General features: G+C 41.6%; 1 protein-coding gene across 4 annotated transcripts; it reads left to right on the forward strand.

Annotated features, from left to right (window-relative positions):
* Positions 1-25,348, forward strand: mfge8b (milk fat globule EGF and factor V/VIII domain containing b). 4 transcript variants are annotated; one of them, XM_080475782.1, is made up of 11 exons: positions 67-263; positions 8,543-8,665; positions 8,829-8,960; positions 9,554-9,586; positions 16,262-16,375; positions 17,254-17,435; positions 18,865-19,020; positions 19,282-19,426; positions 21,432-21,634; positions 21,717-21,872; positions 23,373-25,347. In XM_080475782.1, the coding sequence occupies exons 1-11, from the start codon at positions 194-196 to the stop codon at positions 23,514-23,516; spliced, it is 1,458 nt and encodes a 485-aa protein (XP_080331908.1). In that variant the 5' UTR covers positions 67-193; the 3' UTR covers positions 23,517-25,347. The 4 variants fall into 4 exon arrangements, with proteins under 4 accessions (XP_080331910.1, XP_080331908.1, XP_080331909.1 ...); XM_080475783.1 differs by having other exon boundaries at positions 21,450-21,634; XM_080475784.1 differs by lacking the exon at positions 9,554-9,586 and having other exon boundaries at positions 1-263.
* Positions 25,349-25,644: the final 296 nt, after the last annotated feature.

The raw sequence follows: 25,644 nt of genomic DNA on the forward strand, positions 1-25,644 counted from the left end.
ATAATAGGATTGGCTGATAGCTGAGGCGCACGTGCTCCCTCTTTACGCCCACTGCTTGGGAGTTTGGAGCCTCACAACCAGCGCGAGGCACCGCCGAAGCAACGTCCGAAACGCCGCTGTCCCGCTCCGCACCCGTCCCGTCCGGCTCAAGAAACGACACACGGCGCCTTAACCGCCGACCGAAACAGCAGACATGACAGACCAGACGCGTTTCTTCCTCTGCCTGCAACTTTTCGCCGCGTGTGCGGTGTTTGCGGTGAACGGTGAGTGTCTTTTTCCGTTTGTTTACAGTCAGAGCGGCCGACCGCAGCCGTTACCCGTCCCGTCCCGTCGCTGTTGTTTCAGTTGAGTTTTTAGAAGGAAGCGTGATCTCTGGAGTTACTCCCTTCCCTCTGTCCTCACATTTACTCCGAATAAAGTGGTTGTTTGTTTTCCAGGACGCCTCGGCTTGTTTTCATAGTATGTCGTGATTTAATCAGGATTTAACCACGATGAGTGGCGCCGTCAATTCATCCCCAAAGTAACTGAGCGGAGGGCGTTTTGTTCCAGCACGACTTCAATTGACCCTCAACTAAATGGACGTGTGGGAATGTGGGCGAAGAGACATGGTTTAATGCAGAACCCGCTGCACTTTATTCAAAACCATCTTTGAAAAATGACATCTGCATGTCTTTTAAATGTTTGATTGCTCTGATATTGTCGTCTGAAGGCTGCAGAATCAATGCCTGCAGGCTTTTAGTGCAGAGTGACCCATTTCAAGGAGCACGACACATGCAGGATGTGCATTATCCTTATCCAGTGTTAACCTCATGCCATTGGCGCATTGCTTTGTTTGTATTTCCATGCATCAAACACATTTAGGACGACGGACAAAAGCTCAAGTGGCTCGACTGCACTGCCTCCCATTTCTGCTCGCACACAGGGAAAGAAACCACATGTCCCAAATGTTTTCCTTGGTATGATGGTGAATTTTCCAAATGTTAAAATGTTCCTGCTCCACACTTTGCATATTGACGGATGGTTCTATTAAAATCCTGGGCTAGAGGTATGTTAAAAAAAAAAAGGTTTTTCTTTTGATCTCAGTACAACAGTCTACGTTTTTCCACAATGCACCTGAAACTGTTATGCATATTTTTAAAGTTACTCAGACTTGGCATGTGACAGGAAACTCAAATGCCTTGAATCAACCCCATCTAGTTGACAGAACCCTTAATGTTTTTTCCTGACACACTCATGTGTGAGACTCATGTGTTTGTGGTTTCCAGTGCTCATGTTTATTGGCTGTGTTGACAATGTGACTGCAGTTTGCACTGCAAGTGTGTGGCTTCAGTCAGTGACAACATGAGGTTTGTTCGGATTGGAAATCACTTATTTTAATGTCAAATAAGTAGATAATGACGACAATAGTAAATCGGGGTGACACATCCTTGTTTTTGTGAAACATGCAAATCTAGCAGCACATACGCTATGTATATAACAGAGCACCTATTAAATTGTATCCTAAATTCTTAATATTTTCACAACGTGGCCTTCCTGTCAGAAAGCATTTTTTGATGGTCCTCTTACAACAAACGAACTCAGCGAAAAACTAAATTTTTCCTGGCAGGATAGGGAAGTTGCAGTAGTGATAGTTGTCTTTCTGTCTTGTGCCTGGTAAAATTGTGTGTTAATTACCAGTGGAGTCAGATTGGAGTGAGCAACAGCAGAGGGCATTTCCTGCATTAGAATTGAATGAGAGCAAGCAAGAAGGAACTAAATATTTGAAATTAAGTATAGCCTTTTTTTCTGTGGTCAAATGTTTTCCTTAGCTGTACTGTTTGCAACAGGCCCCCACTAAGTCTTATGTCCACAAGATTGGCGTTTAATAAGTGATGCGTTAGCAGTTCATGATTTAAATTAAATAATTTTTTGTTCACCACGGCATGGGGATGGGACAGCCACTGAGAATAGGTGTGGCTAACCTGGCCACAATGTTGAGTCACGTTTCTGGGTGCAGCTGCCAACACAGACATGTCAGTGAACGTCCACCCACAACGGCGCCCAGTGAGACCTTTCCTCATGGCCAGAGATTTAGTGGGTGGGACGGTTGGGAGGGGGACTTGTTGCTGCTGTGTCATGTCAAAATGTTTATCCAGCAAAATAAGAGCTGAGAGGACATTTCCTCTCTCCTCCGCTTTACCTGATCTGGCTCGTTTCAGCAGTTTGGAGCTTACTTGTCATCTGTGTTTCATGCTGAGGGGAGAAAATTGAAACATGGTGTTCTGTGTCCGTTTTTTTTTTTTTTTTTGTACAAGACAAGTTTAGTGAAGTGAACCGATGCTAAAAACAGCCAAACGGCTGGACCATTGAGGTGGCTACATGTGGGTTTGTATACATTGTGGGCGGGTGTATGCCAACACCTAAATTAATATGAATTGCAAGTGTAACAAGCGCTTACATAATTGAGACATGAGAAGCTAACCATGTACTTACAGCACTTATGCAGCTAGAAATGGACATAGTTATCAGTTGGGAAGGTCCTGCTACACCGTTCATTTTGACGATAAGAAACACTTCACATGGCTGCCTCCTGCAGAGTCACTTGAATGCTGCTGGCAGTTTAGATAAAAGCTCATTATTACATATGTCAACCAAGAATGGGATAACATGAAGCGTAGCATTTTAAGTGTTGTACTGCCTTGATTGAAACATTTCACATAATTATAATGACTTCCGCAAATTTCTGTTTGACCGAATCGGTGAGACAGAGTATCATTATAATGATTATGAATTAAAGAGCAAAAAAACAAATGATGAAAACGTTCCATTTCTTAGCATTCATCAAAATCACTGCCATGTTGAGTAATGGAATGAAATGGGGCCTTTACCGCCTCCGAGTTACTCTGAAACGTACAGTTACTCCCTTCAAATAGTAACAACAAGGACTCTTCTTCATACCTGCAGAAAAAAGTTGAATCACGCGCCGTCTTTATTTTTAGTTTTGTTTTACTGTATTTTGATGGATGATTTACTCAGTTTTGTTTTAAATTTTGCTTATAACTGAACTGGTGCTGTGACTCACTCTGCCACAACAGCCACGGTTTCTATTTGAAGTGTTTCAAAAAAATACAAGTCTTTGAATCCAAGAGTTTCTTTTTCACGTAATACTGTCATACAGGCCCACTCGGCCTTAAAATGTGACTTATTAGCTGGTTTTGCATACTTGATACTGTATATATGCTAACACCATCTTACACTCAAAGCAAAGCGAGGATTAGCGCTGTACTGACTCATTACTTGTCAGACAAAAACAAAGAAAGATGTGGTGTTTAATTAGGATGTTTCCGTCTGAGTATTAACACCTTGAGTTTGTGTGGCAGAAATTTGTGATTGTGTGAGGGTAATGATGCGTGGTCCTTCGTCAAATCAAGCTTTTACCATCTGCCTATATTTAGTCTTCCTTCAGGCTGCTGTCTTCTGCTGACTATATCATTACTTTTCCCACCAAATCCCTCAGGACAGGACAGACTCTAAATTCCATCTGAATTTTAAATAGCTTTCCTTGATCAATGTTTCATTGCAATATGGGGTTTCTTCTAATTTGGGACGCTTTATTAGCCGCCCCACTTTCCAATCTGCTATGTTAAATATTTCACGCTCTCCCTTGTGAGCTTAAATACTGAAGTGAGGCGGAAATTGGCATGAAGTCGGTATGGTTTTTATACGAGATCTTGGATTTCATTTGACTGCAAAAAGGAGCAGATTAGTGCCGGTGTTGACGCAGGTACACTCCATGCAGCCTGCTGTTGCTGTGGTTCTCCTTCCAGCTCTATTCCAGTCACAGTACTTCAGCGCAGGAGCTTGTTTTGTTGATGGTGTGTAACTCTAAAGTATTTTTAGTGCCTGGCCATCATTGTGTGTGCACGCTTGTTTTTTATTAGGAAGCTGCAGCAGATGGCTGTGTTTCCGAGTTCCAATCACAGATTACAGAAATCTCGCCTGCAGCTGGAGTCCCACTGATCCTAAGGCTGAACAAACTGTGTTATCAGAACACTTGTATTTATCTGCACACATGTCCATACAGTCAGTGGTGGAGTTTGGCAGGTCATCAGCTGAGATGAACACTTCAGTTTTAACAAGGGCCATGTGTGTGTGTGTTTGTGTGTGACGTAAGCTTCTCTCCTTGACTTTCTGGAACAGTGAGTTCCCACACTTGCCTGCAAGCCTATAGGCCTCAGCATGCAACTGTGTGCATGACAGAGCAGAGGGGTCGGGGCTTACGTTTCTTCAGGCGTCAGGACAGATTACATATTATGAGCACTAAAGTGCACGCTTGAATAATGTGTTCATCCTCTGCAGCGATCGTGGGAAAACCGAGGCTGACAAGTCGGCATGCTGGATTGTTCCCCCAGCATTTCCACAGCGCTCTCTGTATCCAACAAAAATATGTTCAACAGTACTTGACACGATCACTGGGTTTCTTACCCCAGACCTCAACAGCAGCACCATCGCATGTTTTGTACTTAACCACAGCTCACGGCAACAGTTGAGAAGATCATGCTTTAGTGGTAGTTTCTTGGCTTCTGCCGCAGGTATGACATGTCATTGCTTGTCAGTGTGGATGTTGGTCACTGTCTTGTTTCCAAAACAGAAAGTCAGCGCAGTTTGCCATAACTTGTTAGAATTGTTGTGGAAGATTTTCTTTGTAATGAATGTAAGTGAATGATTTTACACCTTTTTCTTCATCAGTTAATCTGCTCTGCACTCATTTACTGTTATTTTGATGGTAGTGTACCAACAAATACCACGAAGTGATACGTTTAAGTTTGAATGTTTGCATTGATATAGCAAGAGGGTATCGGCAGAAAGGGCCTATGGAGGCAAACATATCACTGTTTTCTGTCATTTTACTGACTGCATCCGTATTCTTATTGAGCGCCCTGCAATAAGTCATGCTTTTAGAGACAAAAAACATCAATCTTCAGTTACAATTCATAGATACATTTTACATGGTAGACTAGAACAATTACAAAAGCCTTGTCAAATTAATTGTAGTCAGTGGTGCTTGTGCTTTTCACACTCGTATATTCTGATTAACTTGCCAGTTAATGGAACATCCATTTAACGAGGAGTTCAAGTCTTAACTGTTCGGTAAAGTGAGGTTTCCTATATTGTTTTGTGAGAACTCTAAATATATGTAGGGGCAACAATAACTTTTCACAAGTTGCTTATCTTGCAATTGCTTAAAAGTGTGCACCTTTGGGAAATAGTTCTCTCGAGAGAAACTATTCAGGAGTGACAAGAACAATACTTCTCTGCCTCGTTACAGATTTTTTATTTTTTTATTTTTCATCTCCTTCAAGGCCTAAATAAAATCTATAAACGTAATGAAATTTGATGTAACCTTTGAGTAAATCTGTGTAATTCAGATGAAGGGGAAGTCTACCCATGGTTGTTAGTATTTTCTTCAACTAGCAGATTTCATGCTCAGTAAACACAGAAATCACAATCCTTCTTGTCCCTGCTTGTTGATGTCAAAGAGATATTTTTCAAGATTTATCTTGTCGCCGGGAAACAATCGCACTCCCTCTCTGATGCAAGCTGCATTATGGCATTAAGTATCCTCATCTGTCCTTTTTGAGGACACTGTCCTGAAATGGCTCCCGTCTCCTTGTCTTTAGCGAGGGCACACAGCACTTAAGATTCCTCAGAGCAAGAGACGAGTTGCTCTCTTGTTTGGACATTTGCCTACCGTTGTATGAGTTGTTTAAAAAATCGATTTTTTTCAATGCCCAGACGGGGTCAGTCTATGTGGAAAGTCAAACCGTACACTAACTTACTTTAATGTAAATCTACCAATTAACATAAAAGTTAATATAACTAAGTGCTCTAACATGATGCCCAACCCTTGATCTTTCCACAGAGCCATTTTTTTCTGTTGCCAATTTGAGGAGGAATCCCTGTATGGGGCTGACTTTAAATGCTCTGCATTTCTGTTCTGGTTTTTTGAACCTCATTCTTGGGGTGAGGCATGATGGGAAAGGCACAGACCATGACTCACAAGGAGTGAGGGAACACAATGCCCTGTAGAAAAGTATTTTCCTGCCAAACATAATTCCACATACCTTCCTAATCTGTCATTCTGGTTAGGACGGAGCAGGGCACCATGTTTGGCATTGGCTTTCAGTAGTGGTAGCATATTAACAAATGTTACTCAGTAAGTCTTGTAGAAAAAATGACATCTGAGTCACAGCTTTACTAGTTATCTACACCATTTTGGTAAACAACGGATTTTATTGCCTCCCGATGAGGAGAACTTATATGCTGTTTAAGGAATAATGAGTGCATTTACAGACTTGAGACTTGTGGACAACCTGTACTTGTATTTATTGTGTTATTCAATAGTTGAAACTTGGGTGAGTACCTTACGGCATCAGCCGCAACACTTTTATTCATTTCATCCCAAATTCTGAATTTTTTGGTAATTAGTGTGGGTAATAATTGTTCTTGTCTTCACACTTGTATGAATCGTCTTATTTGGCTCAGTTAAACTTACTTATTGCATCCCACATTCCATTACCAATTTCTCAATAAACAAAACCAAAACTAGAACCATTTTGGGAAATTGGGGATTTTCACAAAGTTGACCACAGTCTGTTGGCTGACCAACCTTTGACTGATGCATAACTAATTTCATTTCCTCAATTTGAATAAAATACCTTCTTACCAAGGGCTTATACAGTATATCTGCATGTATCTCTTTGCTTGTTCCTGTAAATTCAGGAATGTATTGTCATTTGTTCAGGGTTGTTATCTTTTGGCACCGAGGTTGTCCTGAGTGCAGCTGTCTGTCGTTGTAGGAGGGGAGGTTGTGTTCCTTCCTGAAGATAAATGGGCTGTAGGTTTATGACTTGGATGTGTTTGCGGTGCCCAGCGAGCCTGTTGCCTCAGAATCCCCTCGAGACCAGAAAGCACTCGCAGGCCTTGACACTGGATACAGTACTGATAACACTGGACATCCTTGAAGTGCAGTTCATGAATAAACAGCCTGACAGGATGTTTGTAAAATGGATCTCTTACTCCTTCCTCTGCAAATATGACACTAATGCACTGCACATCTTTCTCTGATGGCTGGTTGTTAATTGAGTTTTCATGTTTTGCACTGTAGTTAAAAAATGGAATTGCAATATATAACTAAAAAACAATACATGTTGAGGTTGATGTTTTGAATATTGTTTTACATTTCTGTCCTAGAGAGACAGAAAAAGTATGTGTGAAAACATATACAAGTGCCCCCTGGGACTTAGAATTGATTTAAGACTCAATAAAACTTGTCGTGACCTCAAAGCTCCAAAATTTTACATTTAGCACAGCCAGAACACCCTTTTCTATATGGTGTAAAGCTGAAAAATATATGTTTATCCACATCCATGAGGCTTATTTTGTCTGCGGTGGTGAGAAGTACGTTCTAAAAAGCATTTAAAAAAAAAAACCCAAACACTGGGCCAGAACTCCTTTTTGTGTGTCTGTATGTGTGTCAGACTCGGTCGTTCTTAAAATAACATTTTTACACAACCTCAATTTCCTCGCCAATTATCTAAATGACAAGTTTTCTCCTGGACATAAAAAACCCCCAGCAGTCTTAATTCTAGCTTCTTCCATAATATTGTAACCGTTAAAATGAGCAGATCAGTATATAATTAAATGGTCATTAGATGCTGTATATGTGCAGAAAATTATAATTACATGGGATGGGTTTTTACACATACTATAAAACTGTTTTTCTTTGGTCAGCATTGTGTTGTTATGGCACTTTTTTTTTCTATAACTGATCATCATTATTCTGGATGCTTTATCATGGTTTTTCATCAGTAAAAATGTCCTTTATTACTAAGTTGTAACCTAATGTGCGCATTCACCCAGCATGAGTAAACATGTTTTCAGGCCCTGGCCAGGCAGCAGCAGCATGCCAGTAGAAGCATCTAGTGTTTCCAGTGTAGTGCCGGCTTATTCAGCTGTTCAGACCATCACAACCGACCAGCAGCAGGCGGTTTGCTCTTCATTCAGCAACACATGTGAATGGAGTAGAAAAAAAATAAATAATGGGAGACAACATAATGGTAGTCAGTGCACTCCTCTCTGAGGACATATTAAACTCTTATTGAAAACCTTCGGAAAACTGCTCAAGGAGCTGCAACAAGAATTCTTAGAGCGAGTAGTAAATCTACCAAGTCTCAATAGCTACAGAAATGGATTGCTCTTTTCTTGTCTTGAAAAATGTGCTTCAAAAGTATTAGATCCTTGTAGACAGGAAATGGTGCGCTGCCAGGCATTTATGAATGTGAAATGAAGTATATAAACCGCAGCTGGCTAAAACAGGATATAGTTATTTTCATGGGATGTTTTTATTCAAAAAGATTCCTTCCTGCTTGGAAAGCACATTTTTTTTCTTCTAGTTAAAGAGATTCAAATGAAGGATGTTTTTTTAATGTCTGTTTAGAGGCTGTCCGGCACACAGGTCAAGTGTTGCACTGTATTCTATAACTCTGGCCTCTTTCTGCAGGAGATTACTGTGAGGTGAACATGTGCAGCAACGGTGGGACCTGTGTGACTGGAGCAGGAGCTCCGTTCATCTGCATCTGCCCCGATGGCTTCACTGGAGAAACCTGCAATGAGACTGAGACTGGTACAAACCTCTTTGTCTGTATTCTTTGTTAAGCTATATAATAAAAACTAAGTATTCACACATGTGCTTTGATGCAACTTAAATTAAGCGTTAGGTTCCTCCCAGGAACGCTCACTCTATGGTAAAATCACCTCCCTTTTGGCTATAATGCCTAATCCTACAGGGCCATGCAACCCCAATCCCTGTAAGAATGATGCCATCTGCGAAGTGACTGGTCAATCCCGCCGAGGTGACGTCTTCAGCGAGTACGTCTGCAAATGCCAACCAGGCTTTGATGGCGTTCACTGCCAGAACAGTAAGTCTGAGCTCTGTCATCACTCATCCTAACATTGTGTACATTCAACAATGCAACATGTTTTACTGCTTATGTCCTGTTTCGCCTTTAAATTATACCCTAAAAGTTAACCTCAATCAACATGATGGCCCACAGTTGCTGTAATTAGACATAAAAGTTCCAATTTTCTACAAGACATCCAGCTACAATATTGAAAAAAAATCCTCTCATTATTGCTGACATGCAAGTCTTAACTAATTGCAGTTTTAATCTATATATGGCTAACTTGACACACTAACCATGTAGGCAGCTGCTGTGGGTGCTGGCCACCAGACAGGCAGCTGTCGTCCTTATGGGAGCGCCATTCATACGTCACTCAGGCCAGGTTGGTTCAATCAGGGTCAGTCTGAGAGAGCGAAGCAACAGTGGGAACAAGTGCCACGCTCCTCAAACAGCCTCTGGGCTCTGCCCACAGAGACAGATGGCTACTGTTTGCACAAGAGGGCAGCAGAATAACAGTGGCCAAGTGTACACAAACCACTTCAGCAAGTGTCAACTTTTTGGAAACATTTTTTTTTTTTTTGTCTTTGATTATGTATGCCTTTTTATCCTAGGTGTCCAAGGGGCAGATTTAAGTGCAAGAAAAGGTAACATTTCAAATGGGACTGTTTGCAACCCCGTTGTCTGTTTTCCTTCTGAGTCCAGGTTCTTTTCATTGTCTTAGTTGCATGCAGAGGTTGAAGAATTCAACTATTTGCACTCAGTACATACACACACACACACACACACCCACCCCTATAGGCAGGGCAGATTGCTGACTTCAGTGTTATCTGTGACTGAGAAATGAAGAGTAATTTTTATTCAAGGATAGTGAAGAAAATCAACCGTGAGAATAGGTCAGCAATGGCTGCACCATCTTTTAATCGGCGTGTTGTCATCCATCCTCCACCTTCAGCATGGTCAAACTCTACCATTTCAACTGGTTAATTTGTCTCCAGGTTCTCTCCCAGTTTAGCCAATGCTCTCCAGACGATACTTGCACTCTCGAGTTTATTAGACTTCCCGTGTGTGTTTGTCCATTTCCCTGAAGGGCCACAAATCACAGCTCATCACAACTCATTTGTCAGGTAATGTTAGCCTCACTGTCAGAATAGGAGCCCTCCGCAGGCCAGACATTCACACTAATTAGATAATGTCTCAAGGATAATGAAGAGGGGAGTTTATTTCACCACGCTGGTTTGAGAAAGCTCTCCTGTGGACTGCTGGGTCAGGGAGGTCCCCCTCATTTACAGCTAACTGATGACTGTTGGGACGGTTAAATACTCTCTAATTTGTGTATGTGGGGGTGGGGGTGGGGGCAAAGGATGAGCATCACGGCAGCCAGCCTCTGTGTTGACACGCTGGTGAAAGCCAGTGATGATGGTGTACAGTGGGAGGGGAAGTGTTCAGATGTTATTCTGATACTCACTTTATGTGCGATAATGCGAAAATGACAAAAAGTAAATGTTTAGAAATGTCACAGCAGCTGTGGGAATGTGTGAAAGCACGTGACTGCAGATGTCAGTCGACGGCTAAACTCTGACAAGTGTGTGTGAACAAACTGAAAGCAGATGTAGCGGGAGAGTTCACACCAAGCAAGAAATCTAGAAAATACAGCATAGAGTGGATAAAGAATGAAAGACTAGCTGCAGAAAGCTTTGATAGTAAAAACATGTTAGCCTTTATTAGCTGTAAAAAAAAAAAAAAAAAGTGGCAAACACTTTTTGTGTGGTTGGTGTATTTCCTTGCTCAATGGAGTTCTCCTTGAAGAACAGTTCAGTTCAGTAGGAGAAGCTCTCCTGGAAAAGCTTATTCACGTGTCCGCTGCACATCCCACATGAACAACCACACGCTGCTCATGATCTCATATGCAGACTGTTTGGTATACACATAGACACACAGTGTATCCAGCTCTCCGGTCGAGCCAACAGAAAGTGGCAGTCCACGCAAAGCGCGAGCAACGTCAGTGCTGCTACTGTTGCCAGGCGAAAAAGTGAACATGGAGGCGGAACGGCGAATTAAGTCTGCCCTCCCGACAATGTCACACTCACTACTCAGGTCTAACTGCAGCACTTCTGACTGTCCTGTCAAATTGGTCTAAAAGCTTTGCTCTGTGTGTGTGTGTGTGTGTGTGTGTGTGTGTGTGTGTGTGTGTGTGTGTGTGTGTGTGTGTGTGTGTGTGTGTGTGTGTGTGTGTGTGTGTGTGTGTGTGTGTGTGTGTGTGTGTGTGTGTGTGTGTGTGTGTGTGTGTGTGTGTGTGTGTGTGTGTGTGTGTGTGTGTGTGTGTGTGTGTGTGTGTGTGTGTGTGTGTGTGTGTGTGTGTGTGTGTGTGTGTGTGTGTGTGTGTGTGTGTGTGTGTGTGTGTGTGTGTGTGTGTGTGTGTGTGTGTGTGTGTGTGTGTGTGTGTGTGTGTGTGTGTGTGTGTGTGTGTGTGTGTGTGTGTGTGTGTGTGTGTGTGTGTGTGTGTGTGTGTGTGTGTGTGTGTGTGTGTGTGTGTGTGTGTGTGTGTGTGTGTGTGTGTGTGTGTGTGTGTGTGTGTGTGTGTGTGTAGAGCTCCAATATGGAGGTGGGGAGGGAGAGAAATCGTGGTTCATTTCAGGCCAAGGCAGATGGATAGAAACAGCAGGGGAAGGAGTCATTCTCTTGCTTATAGTCTCTAAATCCTCAATTTGCACAACAGATTAAGGTAGATATTGTAACTCCTTAGAAGTCACCAAAAGGATGTGTATGACTGTTCTGATCCGCTCATTTGTTTTGGGAGAGTTTACAGCTCCTCCCAGGATGTGGCTGTGTGGGCAGACTGGGCTTTATGTCCCCTGTGGAACACAGGGTGTTTACACTATATGTTCTCCTTGCATGCCTCTGTCATTGCTCAACTAAGCCTGCCTGACGTGCATTTCCTCTTTTGTATTTGCCTCATTAAACATGCAATGTTGACCCATCAAGTCTCGAAAGCTGCTTATCGAGACTCGCAACATGAGCTTTAGCTCACCCACAACAAACAAAGCAGCTGTCAGGTGTTTACTCACAGGTATCATCGCATTCCGTGTGTAAGTTTTGTGAATGTCATTGTTTAAAAAGAATATAGCTCATATGATCGAGATGAACTGAGATTAAATGGAAAGTTTATTAGAAAGTTAATACATGAAAATCACAGTAAATAGCCTAAGTAACAAAAATGTAAGAAACAAATTCTCTAGATGTTTTAACTTAACGATTTATCCCAAATCATAAAAAATACATTTAAATCCTCAGATTTATAATAGTGCAGACGTGCGGCATTGTTGATCTGGAGGTCATTTATTTTTATCTCCACACAAGCTTCAAGTTAAGTGTCTGGTGTAGGATGGCTCAGAAACTCCCGTCACCACTTTAGTGTGCATATGTGACCATAATGTGGTGTTGACGTTCAGCAGGGGAAGTCCATCAAACCTAAAAGCCCTATTTTTCTTTTAAACCACGACGGCATGAAGTCATGACCGTGTCAGTTGAAGAGGCAGTTGTTTCTTCTATATACTTTTTTTTTTTTTAAGGAGAAGCAGAAAAGTATTGCTTTCAAAAAGACAAAAAATGACCCATTATGAGTTCATATTAGCTGATGTTGCTATTGAGAACTATGCATCTGAAACTGGAAAAAAAATAGAATCTAGTTCTGAAAAATGCTGTTAAAGTCCATCCATTTTCTCCCGCTTATCCGTTTCCGGGTCGCAGGGGTGGCAGCCTGAGCACCGTCACCCAGATCACATTGCACCGATTAAGAACCTTCCTGTAGGTGGTGACCCGACGGGAAGGTGGCGCCCGGCTTGGGACATGAACCCACTACCTTGAGATTGTGAGTCTCATGCTCTACCAACTGAGCGAGCCGGGGGCTTGCTCTTAAAGTGCTATTGTATATTTAGAGCAGGGCCAGCCAACTCGATGTCCAGATGCACCTGGCTGCCTGCAGGGACTACATATTCATCAGTTTTGTATCAAGTAACCCCTCGTATTATTCAGTATATCTGAGTTATCTCTGTTTAAAAGGTTGATGGCTGCTGGTGTTCAGATGTGCAGCTTTAAAGGCTGTGCTTGGTAAATATACTTCATGACATCAGCCGTTTCATGTGAGCTCTCTGCATATCTCCAATAGAGAAAACCAAAACAGTTATTCTGGGTTTTTGTCGCGAGTCCAGTCCACAGGAAATAAAAGCGGGGACCTTTTCAGCCCTTCTATGTAATGATATCGTGGTTTAGGGTGCCCTTGTAATTACTGTATAATAGTGATTAAGAATCTGTCCTTTTCTTAGTTCATGTTGTCATTGGTTGGGATTCTAGATTAATTGCAGTTCAGGACATGTATTTGGAAAGTGTGATGAGAATTTAACCATTTGGATATCACAAGCAACTTTTTTTTATTCAAAGAACAAAGTCGTTAAGAAGTTACTGTTAAAAGTTTTGTTATTGAAACATAACAATGAATGGTTTGCTTTAGAAAAAAACAAAAAACAAAACATTTTTGATTGCCTTTTTGGGTTTACTTCTCACACTGTGAGCTGGCAAAAACACAATAAAGAGCAAGACAGTGTTTCTTTCTTCTTGGGCTTCAACAGAAAAGCAGGGTTGGGCCATCGAACGCCGGCTGGCACCAGATCCTGCTGGCTGCTGCACAAATCTGTGTTGTACGTAGCTTTTGTGATCACATGCACTACCCACTGACCTTGGCCTTACATTGATCAGAGTCTGGTTTCAAACAAGCCACGTGAGAATTCCATCGGTTTTCTCTTCATGCTGAGGCAGATATTGACAGTGTAAATATTGTTGTGGTGTGCAGTTTCCTTCAAAAGCAATAAGGTTTGTTGGACACAGGCCACGGACTGCTCATCGGTCTAACTAGCACATGCTGAGCTGCCCAGGAGCTATACATGTATGCAAACAGTGTGCGAATGGGAACAGCGCTGGGCGATTCATCGTGAGGACTATTCAGTGTTTGTAGTTGACCAGAGGAAATGTGCTGTCCACAGTTTATCTATAAGGGAGGTAGCACGTCCGCCTGATCTGTAACCTGCCCCACCAGTGCAGTGATGTCGTGGGCTCCCCCCTTGTTCAGATAAATGGATTAGAGCCGGGAGCGGACCAGGCTTTGTGGTATTCTTTGCGCCCAATCCTCTTAGAGACGTCCACCAGCTGACGCATCCCAGAAGTCGATCAGCTTTTGCTCAGACTGACATTAATTACTGATATAGGTGTCTGGGGCGGACGAGATGGGTGGTGTGCAGGTTGTGCTACTAGTTTGGAAGGTCACCTTTTCTAACTTTGATTTTCTGCTCGGCTTGCGTTGAGGGTTATAATTCTAAGATTGTAGGAACCAAATGCTATATCATTCATTTATGCAGAAAACTATTCATACAAAACTCACATTCCTGTAGAAGTCAGATATTGTTTGTTAAAATGTGGTTTCAAAAGCCTTCCAAATGAAAAGATTACAAAAAGAATGCAATGATGTGATGTAGAAGCCATTAGATAGCCAGAAACCTTGTAGAAACAACAGTCCTTCAAGGCTGCTGTAATCCGTAAGATAAGTGATCTTGCAGAGTCCCAAATTATCTTCTTAGTTGCTGATACATTGAGGGTGAGATTCATGCATCTGCCTTTTAAACTCATGTTCCCACGCCAAACATCTTTTCTCAGACAAATCTGCAGTTATTGGCTACATTTGGTGTTTAACAATCAAATAAGCTGTTTCGACTAATTTAAGGATTTTCCATCAAAAGTGAGGCTATGCTTCCAATATGAAAATAATTGTTTGTTTGTCTGTATTGCCTATAAGATACTTAAATAATTTGGCCCCATCACCTTTGCTTTGTACTCCTATTTTGGAAAGTAAAGTAAATACTTTTTCTGCCATCCATGCACTGCCACCAATTCTCAAAAATTACATGAAAGACTACGTTCGTGAAAACATTCTATTGACTTTATCCAATACTTTCTCCTTTCTTTAGTCCAACAACCTCCTTTTAACAAGTATTTTCCATTTTTTTTAAAATTATAAATGGATTGAGATAGAAAAATACTTTATAAAGCCTGAGAATTTATAACTTGTATAATTCAAGCACTCTATGACCGTATTCTGAATTGCATTCATTAAAGCAGTGTAACTGTATGCTATTTTTCTTTTTGTTACACAAGTCTTCAAAGTACTTCATGCTATGTCATATCTCTTATTTCTCCCGATCCAAGACAAATATATTAGATTTTAATACGTTTTTACATCACTTGCTTTTTCATGGTTCGGTCATGTTTAATACTTTCAAAGTTAGATTTTGGTAGACGACTGCTTGATGTGCTGACATTAAGATCTATGAACCCATTTCAACATGTACAGAAGGTAGCTGCTGTCTCACACCTGCTTCACCACAACAGTGAACTTGATTCTAATGGTTTTTGTGCCTCTGGAAAGCTTGATGTTTGAAATATGCTGTGGCTTGAAATCGCTCGCTTAATGACATCAGATATGGGCTCCCGAAGCTGGAGTTGTCATGACCTGATTTTCTAGTGTTTGTGTGATACGCTTTTCAGAATTACTATATTCTTCCTGTGACGTGTGAAGATGAACGTTTGGACACGCTGCTATTTATAGGTAGAGCATGTGGGCAGTGAGATACTGCCATTTGTGTGTTTGTTGGTTTAGAAACATTTTGTTGCTTTGCATGCATTTATTTCCATAATAACCACTGAGGGTTAAAGCTTTAGAGATAGGTTGAAATGGCCTTTTTGGTCTACATTCGTCTGTATAATCAGCTATATTTTTGCCTGGTTCCTTGCAAATGTGGTCACCAGTGAGCACATGCAAAGCTGGTTTAGTCACCCTGACAGTTGATGTGGGTGAGCGATGAAAAGGAGTTTATACTCATTTCATTCTGCTGATTCCTTTTCCTCTGACTCATTTTGGGACAGATTGGGACAGACAGTGTTGGTGAGAGCACCACCAAGAGGTGGTATGAAGAATTACAGACTATTCAATGTGAACACCAGATGTAGTTCTATCTTTTCTTTTCTTTTTTGTGCTTGTCATACATATATCCATACATTGATCAAGGTAACATAAACTCTCTAATACCAAGAAAGGAGCTCCTCTTTCCAACCCTCTCTCTGCCACAGCTCCTGACCTGTTGGCCTCAGTTTGCATGACGTGTAATTCACTCACACTTCTAACTGGAATCGGCTTTCAAACTGGCCCTGATTGGATCAGACCTTTGCCTCATGCTTTCTTCCACCGGGTAACATTGCGATTTGTGTCTCCGCAGATGTGAACGACTGTGCCGCCCAGCCATGTGAGAACAATGGCGTCTGCAGAGACCTGGAGGGAGACTTCAAATGCCATTGCCCTTCACCCTATGTTGGCAAAAAATGCCAGCTGCGTGAGTGTGACAAGCTTCATTAAACCCAAAAAGCTCTCATACAAGCTAAATGATTCATAATGTGATAGAGAACCAAAAGTTTGTCTCTCCTAATATATGCATGTGGTATAATATATTACTGCTGCTTTGTTTTTGAAGTATTGGTGGAAGTCACTGCCAACAATAGTGTTGGGATGGCAGCCAAGCTTTAGGGTTTTAGGATGATCAATATGCAGCACAGATATAGCCTGTTCCAAATGAGGAATCAATACTTCATTCAATTCAGCTGATTAAGTCCTCTGCATCCTTGACCACACACACACACACACACACACACACACACACACACACACACACACACACACACACACACGGTTTTGGCTGAACGTGTATTATTTTATGTTTCATGGTGCATATGTCTATTCTTATTTTTGGGAGTATTATTTCAATGCTCTTTGTGAAGTTCCAGACTGCCCAAGTTCAGAATCATACACACATTCTTTGAGTTGAAGTGTTAGTGCTTGTATTGAATAGTACTGTTGCTGAAATGCACATCAACAGTGGAGTAAGACTTTCTCCTCTGATGATTGTTTGTTCACTTTCAAATGTGAAAAGTGACTTCCTCATCCCTTTTTGTCTGTTGTTCCTGTGGGGTTATGATTTCATATTTAAATTTTTATCATGTCTGTCAATGAAAACTGTACTGAAACATAGTAAAAAGGTTTTCCTGCTTCTCAATTCACACTCAGAATTTTAGATTCAGCTAAAAAACTAATTGAAGAAATCTGAATACACCTACAAACTTTGAATCCATTTTGAAAGGGCTGTTTTAGGGAACATTTGTAGTGTGAGTTTGAGAACCTCACTCTCTGATGTGCCCCACTATCTGTCCTTTGCAGGCTGTATTTCGCTGCTCGGCATGGAGGGAGGTGGCATTGCTGAATCCCAGATCTCGGCGTCATCGGTGCGCTATAGCCTGCTGGGCCTGCAGCGCTGGGGGCCTGAACTCGCTCGCCTCAACAACAAAGGTCTGGTCAATGCCTGGAGCTCGGCTGCACACGACAAGAACCCCTGGATAGAGGTCAGTTCACTCGTATAGTATTTGAGGGAAAAAAAGAACAATAATTAAAGCTATACAGGCGGACACATTAAAGGAGATATATCATGCTTTTAAATCCTTCCTTTTTACATATAAATCATACAGTTGTGGTCTATACAACGCGGAACTGCAATGCTTGGGTCTGAATTCCTCATTATTAGAGCTCCACAGGCCCCTTTTCAACCCCTTTTCTGATGTGCTTCTGAGAGCAACTCGTTTTGGGGCGGTCTCTTCAAATGCAAATGAGACACTTCATACCCCTCCTCCTCTCCAGGTTGCAGAGGTGATACTCGGTTCAACGCCACCCTGTTCGGCCATCTTTGTAGTTTGATAGAACAGATACAATTATCTAGCGGCGCAGAAACTTTATATTCACACATTATTTACAAAATGTCAACAACGGAAGATTTGTCCATCCAGCCATACATGTTGGAGCCAGAGTCGGACCCGGCGGAGCGAGATGAAAATGACGATGATGCACCTACAGAACAACGTCTTCATATGGATGTAACGCAATGGTGTGTTACTATATTTACACTAACTTCTCCATCCATGCCCACTACTACAATACTGCCTGTATTACAACGACTATTTAACACAGAAGTTACATTATAATCTAAAACGAGCACACAGCGCTAACATATGAAGACGGTGCAACTGCTAATGCTAACAAAACAATGACAGGGACGTCTTATCATCACACTTTTTAGCGTTATATACAGCTTACCGAAGTGCTCTGTTCGTCGTCTCCATAGATAGAAGGAACTGACCGCTCAATCAGACCAAGTCTTTCGGCAAATCCTTCTTTATACTGGCGGAGGTTGCTGAAGCAGTCGTCCTTAAAGTGCTTCGCGCACACAAAAATGACCTTACCCACAGATGTGGGTACATTTCTGTGAAAAATAAAACTCAACCAGGCACTTCGAAAAGGTTCTGATGCTGGGAGACGGTGTAACGAAGCTTGTGGGTTACTACATCCAACAACCGAACATTTCGACTTATCCTCTCGTAACTTCGGTTGGACTACAAAATCGCAGCGAGAAACAAAAATGGCGGATTGCTCGAAATGTCGATGTCCTAATTTGGCAGTTCCGCTGAGAATACTGTGACGTCATTGTTCAAAAAACGTAATAGAGAATAGAAAAATCGAAACCGATCGCAAAATATGACCAAAACAGAATATAAAGATATCAACGGAGCACCTGAAGAGACTACTTTGAACTTTTCTGTACTTCTAAACACTCTAAATATACAACAAAATGCATTTAATGGCTAAAAAAGTGGATTTAGCATGATATGTCCCCTTTAAGTTATTTAGGCCTGTGAGCTGTAAGTCATTATGGTGTTTAGCAAACAAATGAAACAATTTTGCTTGAAAAATATAATACCAATTCCTCTCATGTATTTCCAGATCAACCTGCAAAGAAAGATGCGCTTCACAGGCATCGTGACACAGGGCGCCAGCCGCATAGGCTCAGCTGAGTTCATCAAGGCCTACAAGGTGGCCTCCAGCTTGGATGGCAAGACGTACACCATGTACAGAACAGACGGACAGAGAAAGGACAATGTGAGGGGACACAAGCACAAACACACTGCTCTAGTCTTGGAGTATGCACGAAGCTGGTTTCCTGTCTTTTTTGATGTTTTTTTTGTTTTAGTTAGGATTTCAAATTATTGTGTTAAGCTTTGAATGACCCACGAGAGGGAGCATTACTTTCCTACACATAGGGCACAAAGATATAAACTCCCTGTCAAACACTTCCGTTTGAAAACTATATCGGTTATTAAAAAAGAAATCACAGTGCAGTTTTGCTTTGTTTTTTCTTAGGTGTTTGTAGGAAATGTCGACAACGATGGCACCAAGACCAACCTGTTTGACCCCCCGATCATTGCCCAGTACATCCGTATTATTCCCGTTGTGTGTCGCAAGGCTTGCACGATGCGCATGGAACTGGTTGGCTGTGAACTCAACGGTAAATATGAACGTGCAACACAATTGTACACGCATAAACAATCGGTTTTCAGTATTCAGATTGCAGGTGGGGAAGAAGTATTTCCAGGAACCTTTTTTTTTTTTCTTCAATATTTAGCTGCTATGTTACCTCACTAATTATTTTCAGTCCTCAACTCAGTGGCTCATCACATTTCAAAGAGATGTTTCTCAGAGGATAACGCTGCGCGCCGTCTTTGAACACAGCTGTGTGCTGTTTGATTACTTTTCTAAGACGATCCCCACAGACTGTATTTAAATCGTATGATTCTATTTACTACAAGTCTTCAAATGCTAATGATTCCAAGATTTTGTCACGGCTTTAAATGATTTATCCATATTTACAATAAACACCTTCAGTCACCAGGCAAATGTAATACTCAAGTCTTTTAAGTCTATTGTATTGCATTGGATTTCTTTTCATGTTGCTTTCTTTTCATCTTAAGCCAGCATGTTTTCTCCAACTCGCTGGCCTCATTACGCCGTCAGATGTTTGTCTCGCGTTCATCAGATCTGTTTGTTCTTCCTTCAGTGTGTTTTCCAGTGTATGCATCATCCCGAAATTGCTGTATTTGTCGCTGGTTTATTTGAAGACCCTATTTGTACCAAACATCGTTTGGCTGATCACACTGCGGTGTGACAAAGCTTGACCACATAAAAGTATATATGTAAGGATGGATCGCGATACTCGCTGAAACCACCTCAAGGACGAGCCAAAGGATTTGTGACTTCATTAAATTTGCCTTTTTATAGGCATTTTTCAAAGAAGTTACTGTAACCGATTTTCTCAAACTGCATGGTTAGGCGTCAGTGGGTGTCTCTCCTGTTTAGGAAAAGCTCCATTCTTTCCACTACATAGGCTGGACAGTCAGTTTTATTTAGTAAAGGTCCCTATCCCAAAGTTAACTGAACTAAAAGCGAGGCCTCCATGCAGAGAATTTCTGTGTAATTTAATGTGAGCTGTATGTTTAGCACAGGAGCTGCAACAAGTAGTCCTTTAGCATAGTTACAGTGGATGGAGTGAACGTGGGTCACCCATGGTTTTTAAGCACAATGACTGTAATCGTATTTTTAAAACTGGGAAATTTAGACTGCAAAATCCACTGCTGTCGTGGCTTAAGAATGTGTTACTGTTTAGTCCGATCAGGTGGCTCCTGGATTGAGTGCAGTGTTTTTGTAATCCATTTCTGGAAGCATGAATGTGACGCACCAAAACAGCACAGTTCGGTAAACGTCTGGATCAACACAAGTGTAGTTCAATGAAAGTCTGAATAGAGCTCAAACTAAAGCTCCTCAGAAGAAAGGTCAGGATGTGATGGCTTCAGAAGTACTGTTTGCTTGCAGCAATTGCTAATAAATAAAACACAACAAAGGTGGTTTGTTTTTAGACATTTTACAAGTCGTTGAGTGCTTTGGAGTCTGGATCTAAATAGAAGATTTTGGTCATGTAGCTTATTCTAGATATTTTACAGGTAATGTTTAGTCCCTCAGTCCAAATATTGTGTCAGACTACACTAAAACAGCTGAATAATTTTTGGCCTTTTATGTGGCCTCCATGCGCCACTGTTCCTCTAACCCAAGCGCGATAAAAGACTTATGGCTTTTAGGGGTTATATGGATTTGACCAGCTTCAGGGTTCCCATTCTCTTCGTACAGAACATCTGGAATGAAACAGAGACTGAAAAAAACTGGAAACTTGTATTGAATTGCTGTAAAGCTTGAGCCACAGATGGTGGAAAGGGTTTGAATCCCTCAGGAGAAACTAACCTGCACATTTCCAGCTGCTCTTCACCTGCATGCCATATTTCTGTCGGCTGCATTGGCTGGTTGTGTCCTTCGTCTTATCATCATCATCATCGCCTCCATGTGTTTGCTGCTTCACATCACTGGCTGCTTCCTGCTCGTCCCCCGCCTATCATGCTTTCTCTCTCTCTCTCTCCTTTTTTCTTTTTCTGTCTCTTCTTCTATGCCTCGTCTCACCTCCACAGTATATTCAAACACTTCAGGTTGCTCAGAGCCGATGGGTATGAAGTCCCGATTGGTGACGGACCGTCAGATAACGGCGTCCAGCACCTTCCGCACCTGGGGCATTGAGGCCTTCACCTGGTACCCCCACTACGCCAGGCTGGACAAACAGGGCAAGACCAATGCCTGGACAGCCGCCACCAACAACCGCTCTGAGTGGTTGCAGGTAGGCCAGGAGGACCGGACGAAGCCCGCATGCTGCTTTTCTGCTTCATGCGGCCTGTCTAAAGTTCCTTCTCCATCCTCAGGTGGACTTGCAGTCTCCCAAGAGGATCACAGGGATCATCACACAGGGGGCCAAGGACTTCGGTTCTATCCAGTTTGTCACCTCCTTCAAAGTGGCCCACAGTGATGACGGACAGTCCTGGACTGTGGTGAAGGATGAGACCACCAAGACGGACAAGGTCAGTCTGCACAATAAAAAGTTCTTTCTTCTTGTGACGAGATGGAGGAGTATCTCCTCCTCCAATTCAACAGAATGTTCAATAGGTTAATGAGATGATTAAAACACATCTGAAATTTAAGAAATTGCAGTATATACAATGGTTTGAATTGGAGTCGTCAAAATTGATGCATCAACGTGGATAAATCCATCATCATGATTAATCGGACGCAGTTGGAATGCAGTTGACTCATCTACAGCGCAGAATGAGTCAAAATCCCTGAAAAGTCTCTGCCAGCGCATTTCGGACAGTCTGTCCAAGGAGACTTGCAGTCGCGGACGCCATGCATGCCCAAATGGGCCGTTGATCCAGTAGCAACAGAACCAAGTCGATATGGAAGACGCTTAACAGTATGTTGTCCCTCTCGATGGGGAAATCTGAGTACAACACAACCCAGAACAGTCGACTAACACAATATTATAATGTGATTTATCTAAATTGATCCACAGCAACCCTGCCATTAATCTGATTAAAAATGTTAAGCGTTTGACCGCACTAGATTAAATGTAAATAATGAGAATAATAATGCATTCAGAATTTTTTTTTAAATACAAAGAACCCATGTATCTTGTATAAAGTTGTAGTATTTTATTTTTTTTTTTAATTTTCCTCTTCATCCATAGACCTGGAACCAGTCATGCTTCCTGGGAGTGATTAGTTTTTACTCCACAATACATTCACAGATCAATTTATGTGCCAGATGTGAGTCGCACAGAGCCAAATGAAGTCATTTAATCAGGGACATGGCGCGTTGACAGTGGCTTTGACTTGCACCAAAAAACATTTGAATGAACATCAGTTTTTGGCCTGAATCGATATTTGATGTGGTAATGTTGGCAGTGGGATATAAAGCTGTGCTATTTGTTGAGGTTTGCAATTCTCCATGTCTGCTTTTAGTGTCCACTCGGTAGAGTTTTTTTTTTTTTTTAATCTGGAAAATGGCTTCCCCAGAATAAAAAAAGTGATAATCTTGAAGCTTCAGTGGTTTCTAATTGATTCAAGTATTTTAGAAATGTAATGTCATGGTTATATTAAGGAAAACAAATTTGCAAGGATAAAATCACAATTTGGGACAGCTTGCTTTTTGCTCACATTGTGAAATTCAACAGACACAAATCCCTGGGAGTATATTCTGTAGCAAACAGGATATTGAAAGATATTTGCCCCTTTTTTCAGTTTTAGAAGTATTATAGATTAAATTAACTGAAGTGTAAATGTAACTTTTTTAACAAGTTATGGCCTCGTTTAAGTGATTGAGCACTACAGTATGACTTTATAATGTTATCTGTTAAAAAATAAAAAGGTTTACTGGAGAGTTGAGATATTGCCCTTTAATATATGCTCAAGAGGAGAATAGCGTTCAAACTTTGTCTCAGTTGGGTAGAGCAGATCATTTTTCAGTTGCAATCGAGTTGTCCTGACGTCTAAATCATACTAACTAATTGTTCCATTTCTGTCTAGATCTTTGCTGGCAACAGTGACAACAACGTCCACAAGAAGAACATCTTCGAGCCGGCGTTCTACAGCCGATACCTCCGCATCCTGCCCTGGGACTGGCACGAGCGCATCACCCTGCGGATGGAGCTCCTGGGCTGTGATGAGTAACGCAGCCATCTCCCGCTACCTCCTCTTCCTCTCCCGCGCCCCCCCCCCCTCCCTTCCTCTTGAGCCACACCTGCACTGCCTTGCTCTCAGCCCTAGGGGGCAGCAAACACCAGAGTAGCACTCCCACCACCAGAACCCTGGCTGGGCAGTGAGTGCTGTTACCTTTGACGGATTAAAGACGGCGACGCCGCCATTCCAGCGCCAGAGGTCAGAGGTAACAACACTACAGCTGTATCAGTCGGTGCTGCCTGGACTCTGATCTTCAATCAGTTCTACCTGGAACATTCAACCTCCAAGACCCACAGCTGGTGATGTACATATTCTCCACAAAACGGCTTGCACGCGTCCTTTAACTAAACACTTAATGTCCTGTCGATACACACAACGAGTTATGATCTTTAGATGGTACACTGAGATGGATGGTTCATTATTTTTCTTTGTTAACTTTACATAAAGCAACCAATCTGAACTTTATCAGCTCGTATCTGCGCATGTTGGTTAGGATTTAGGTTGAAGGAAAATCTAGAATAAATGCAAGGGAAGCAAAATCTTCCTCATGAAGCAAAACTAGGATGCCAAACATCTCAGGTTGTCTCACAGTGTGATGCAGTATTCCCAGTGTTTCTCTGCTGTGATTTACACTTTAAAATCCTCACTTTCTGTTCTTGCGTCCATTTATTTGAGCTACTTTAAGAGATTTCACATCTGAAGTGCAACCACATACTTACAGCAGCCAAAAGCATTCAGAAGACCTGCGTGGAAGAGCTTATTGACTATTTGTTTGTTTTGAACTTTTAAGTCATTTGCCGACAACACACCCTCCAGTTGTCGTGTCGGCGGGTTTATTTGGCGAAATCCTGAAAGTGGTGCACTGGCGCAGACACGGAGAGAACAAAAGGGGAATCGAACATCTTAAGTCTTGAGTCTTTGTGGGACATAATCAGTCAATGAACCGTCACAATTAGTGAGCTTAGAAGCCAAACAGATGTGATCTTAAAGGCCAGAGGCAACACCTTCATTGACGGACAGGATGTTATAAACAAAGGACTAAAAGAGTCTAAGGTCACTGTTGTGTGAGCAGTAAAAGAAACATTTTATAGCATTTCAGGAACTAACCAGTGAGATTTACATACTCTGCTGCCTTCAAATTACTGTGTTCAGATTTAAAAAAAAAAAAAAAAAAAAAAAGCATTTGTTCTCGAGTTTGGGAGTTTTCCTGTTTTCAAAAAAAACATCTTTCTTTTAATCTGCGGTTGTTTGAGTCACTTCACCACATGTTTTTCTCTATATGACAGTTATTTACTACAGCACATGTGTATCAAATGTCTCAAAATGCTGTGTTTGAAGAAATAGTGTGTGGTGAGTTTATAGTTCAGTAATCTCATCGCCAACAGATGAGGTGGCATGTTTATAGGACGTCGTGTGATTTTTCTCCGAGTTTCAGAACCACTCAAGATCCTGGCTTTTCTCGATGACTTCAAACCTTTAAAAAAAATTAAATAAATAAAAAATCTTTCAGGATTCCTGGAATAGCTAACAGCCTTTGATGTATTATACCTTTCAACAGTGTTTTGCTACGGTGATAGTATTAAATCAGTAATAGTTAAGGAATGGTCTGTGCAAATGCTTGGTTCGCCTCCCAAATGTAGAGAAGAACTGTAACGATGGATGTTGTTTTCTCAGGTCAGAGCAGATCTGCTCCTGATGTACAGTAAATGTTACTGAACGCCACTCACCTCTGCTTCTAGTCGTGTTCACACAGTGTTTCACTTTTTTAAGGCACTTTGATGTTTTTGTGTTTTGATATTTGAATTATTGATACCCCCCCCCCCAAAAAAAACCCAACCAAACAAAAAAAACAAATATGTATTGTACAGTGAAGAACAAGCATAATCATTATTTTACGTCATAGAAAAATGAGAAAAACAGATTAGCAGTTCGGTGTCTTTGTTAGATTATACAGAGTTTTGAATGTCTGGGGGAATTGTATTAATATGTGACTTGCATATGCATAGTACGCTTGTCCACATTCGTAGCTCTTAATGTTTGCTGCAGATCTGTTTTTTTTTTTTTTGCTGGGGTCCAATGTTGTCCCATGCCTCCAGTTGAAAGCTGCAGCCCGGCTGAT

This window comes from Lipophrys pholis (genome assembly GCF_963383615.2).
Source record: "Lipophrys pholis genome assembly, chromosome: 11".
NCBI classification, from domain to species: domain Eukaryota; kingdom Metazoa; phylum Chordata; class Actinopteri; order Blenniiformes; family Blenniidae; genus Lipophrys; species Lipophrys pholis.

Excerpts from the sequence above, each read along its gene's own strand:
- mfge8b (XM_080475782.1), top strand. The coding sequence starts at position 194 with ATGACAGACCAGACGCGTTTCTTCCTCTGCCTGCAACTTTTCGCCGCG. Across the intron at positions 8,666-8,828 it reads CTGCAATGAGACTGAGACTG|GGCCATGCAACCCCAATCCC; the intron begins GTACAAACCTCT and ends CTAATCCTACAG. Across the intron at positions 8,961-9,553 it reads TGGCGTTCACTGCCAGAACA|GTGTCCAAGGGGCAGATTTA; the intron begins GTAAGTCTGAGC and ends TTTTTATCCTAG.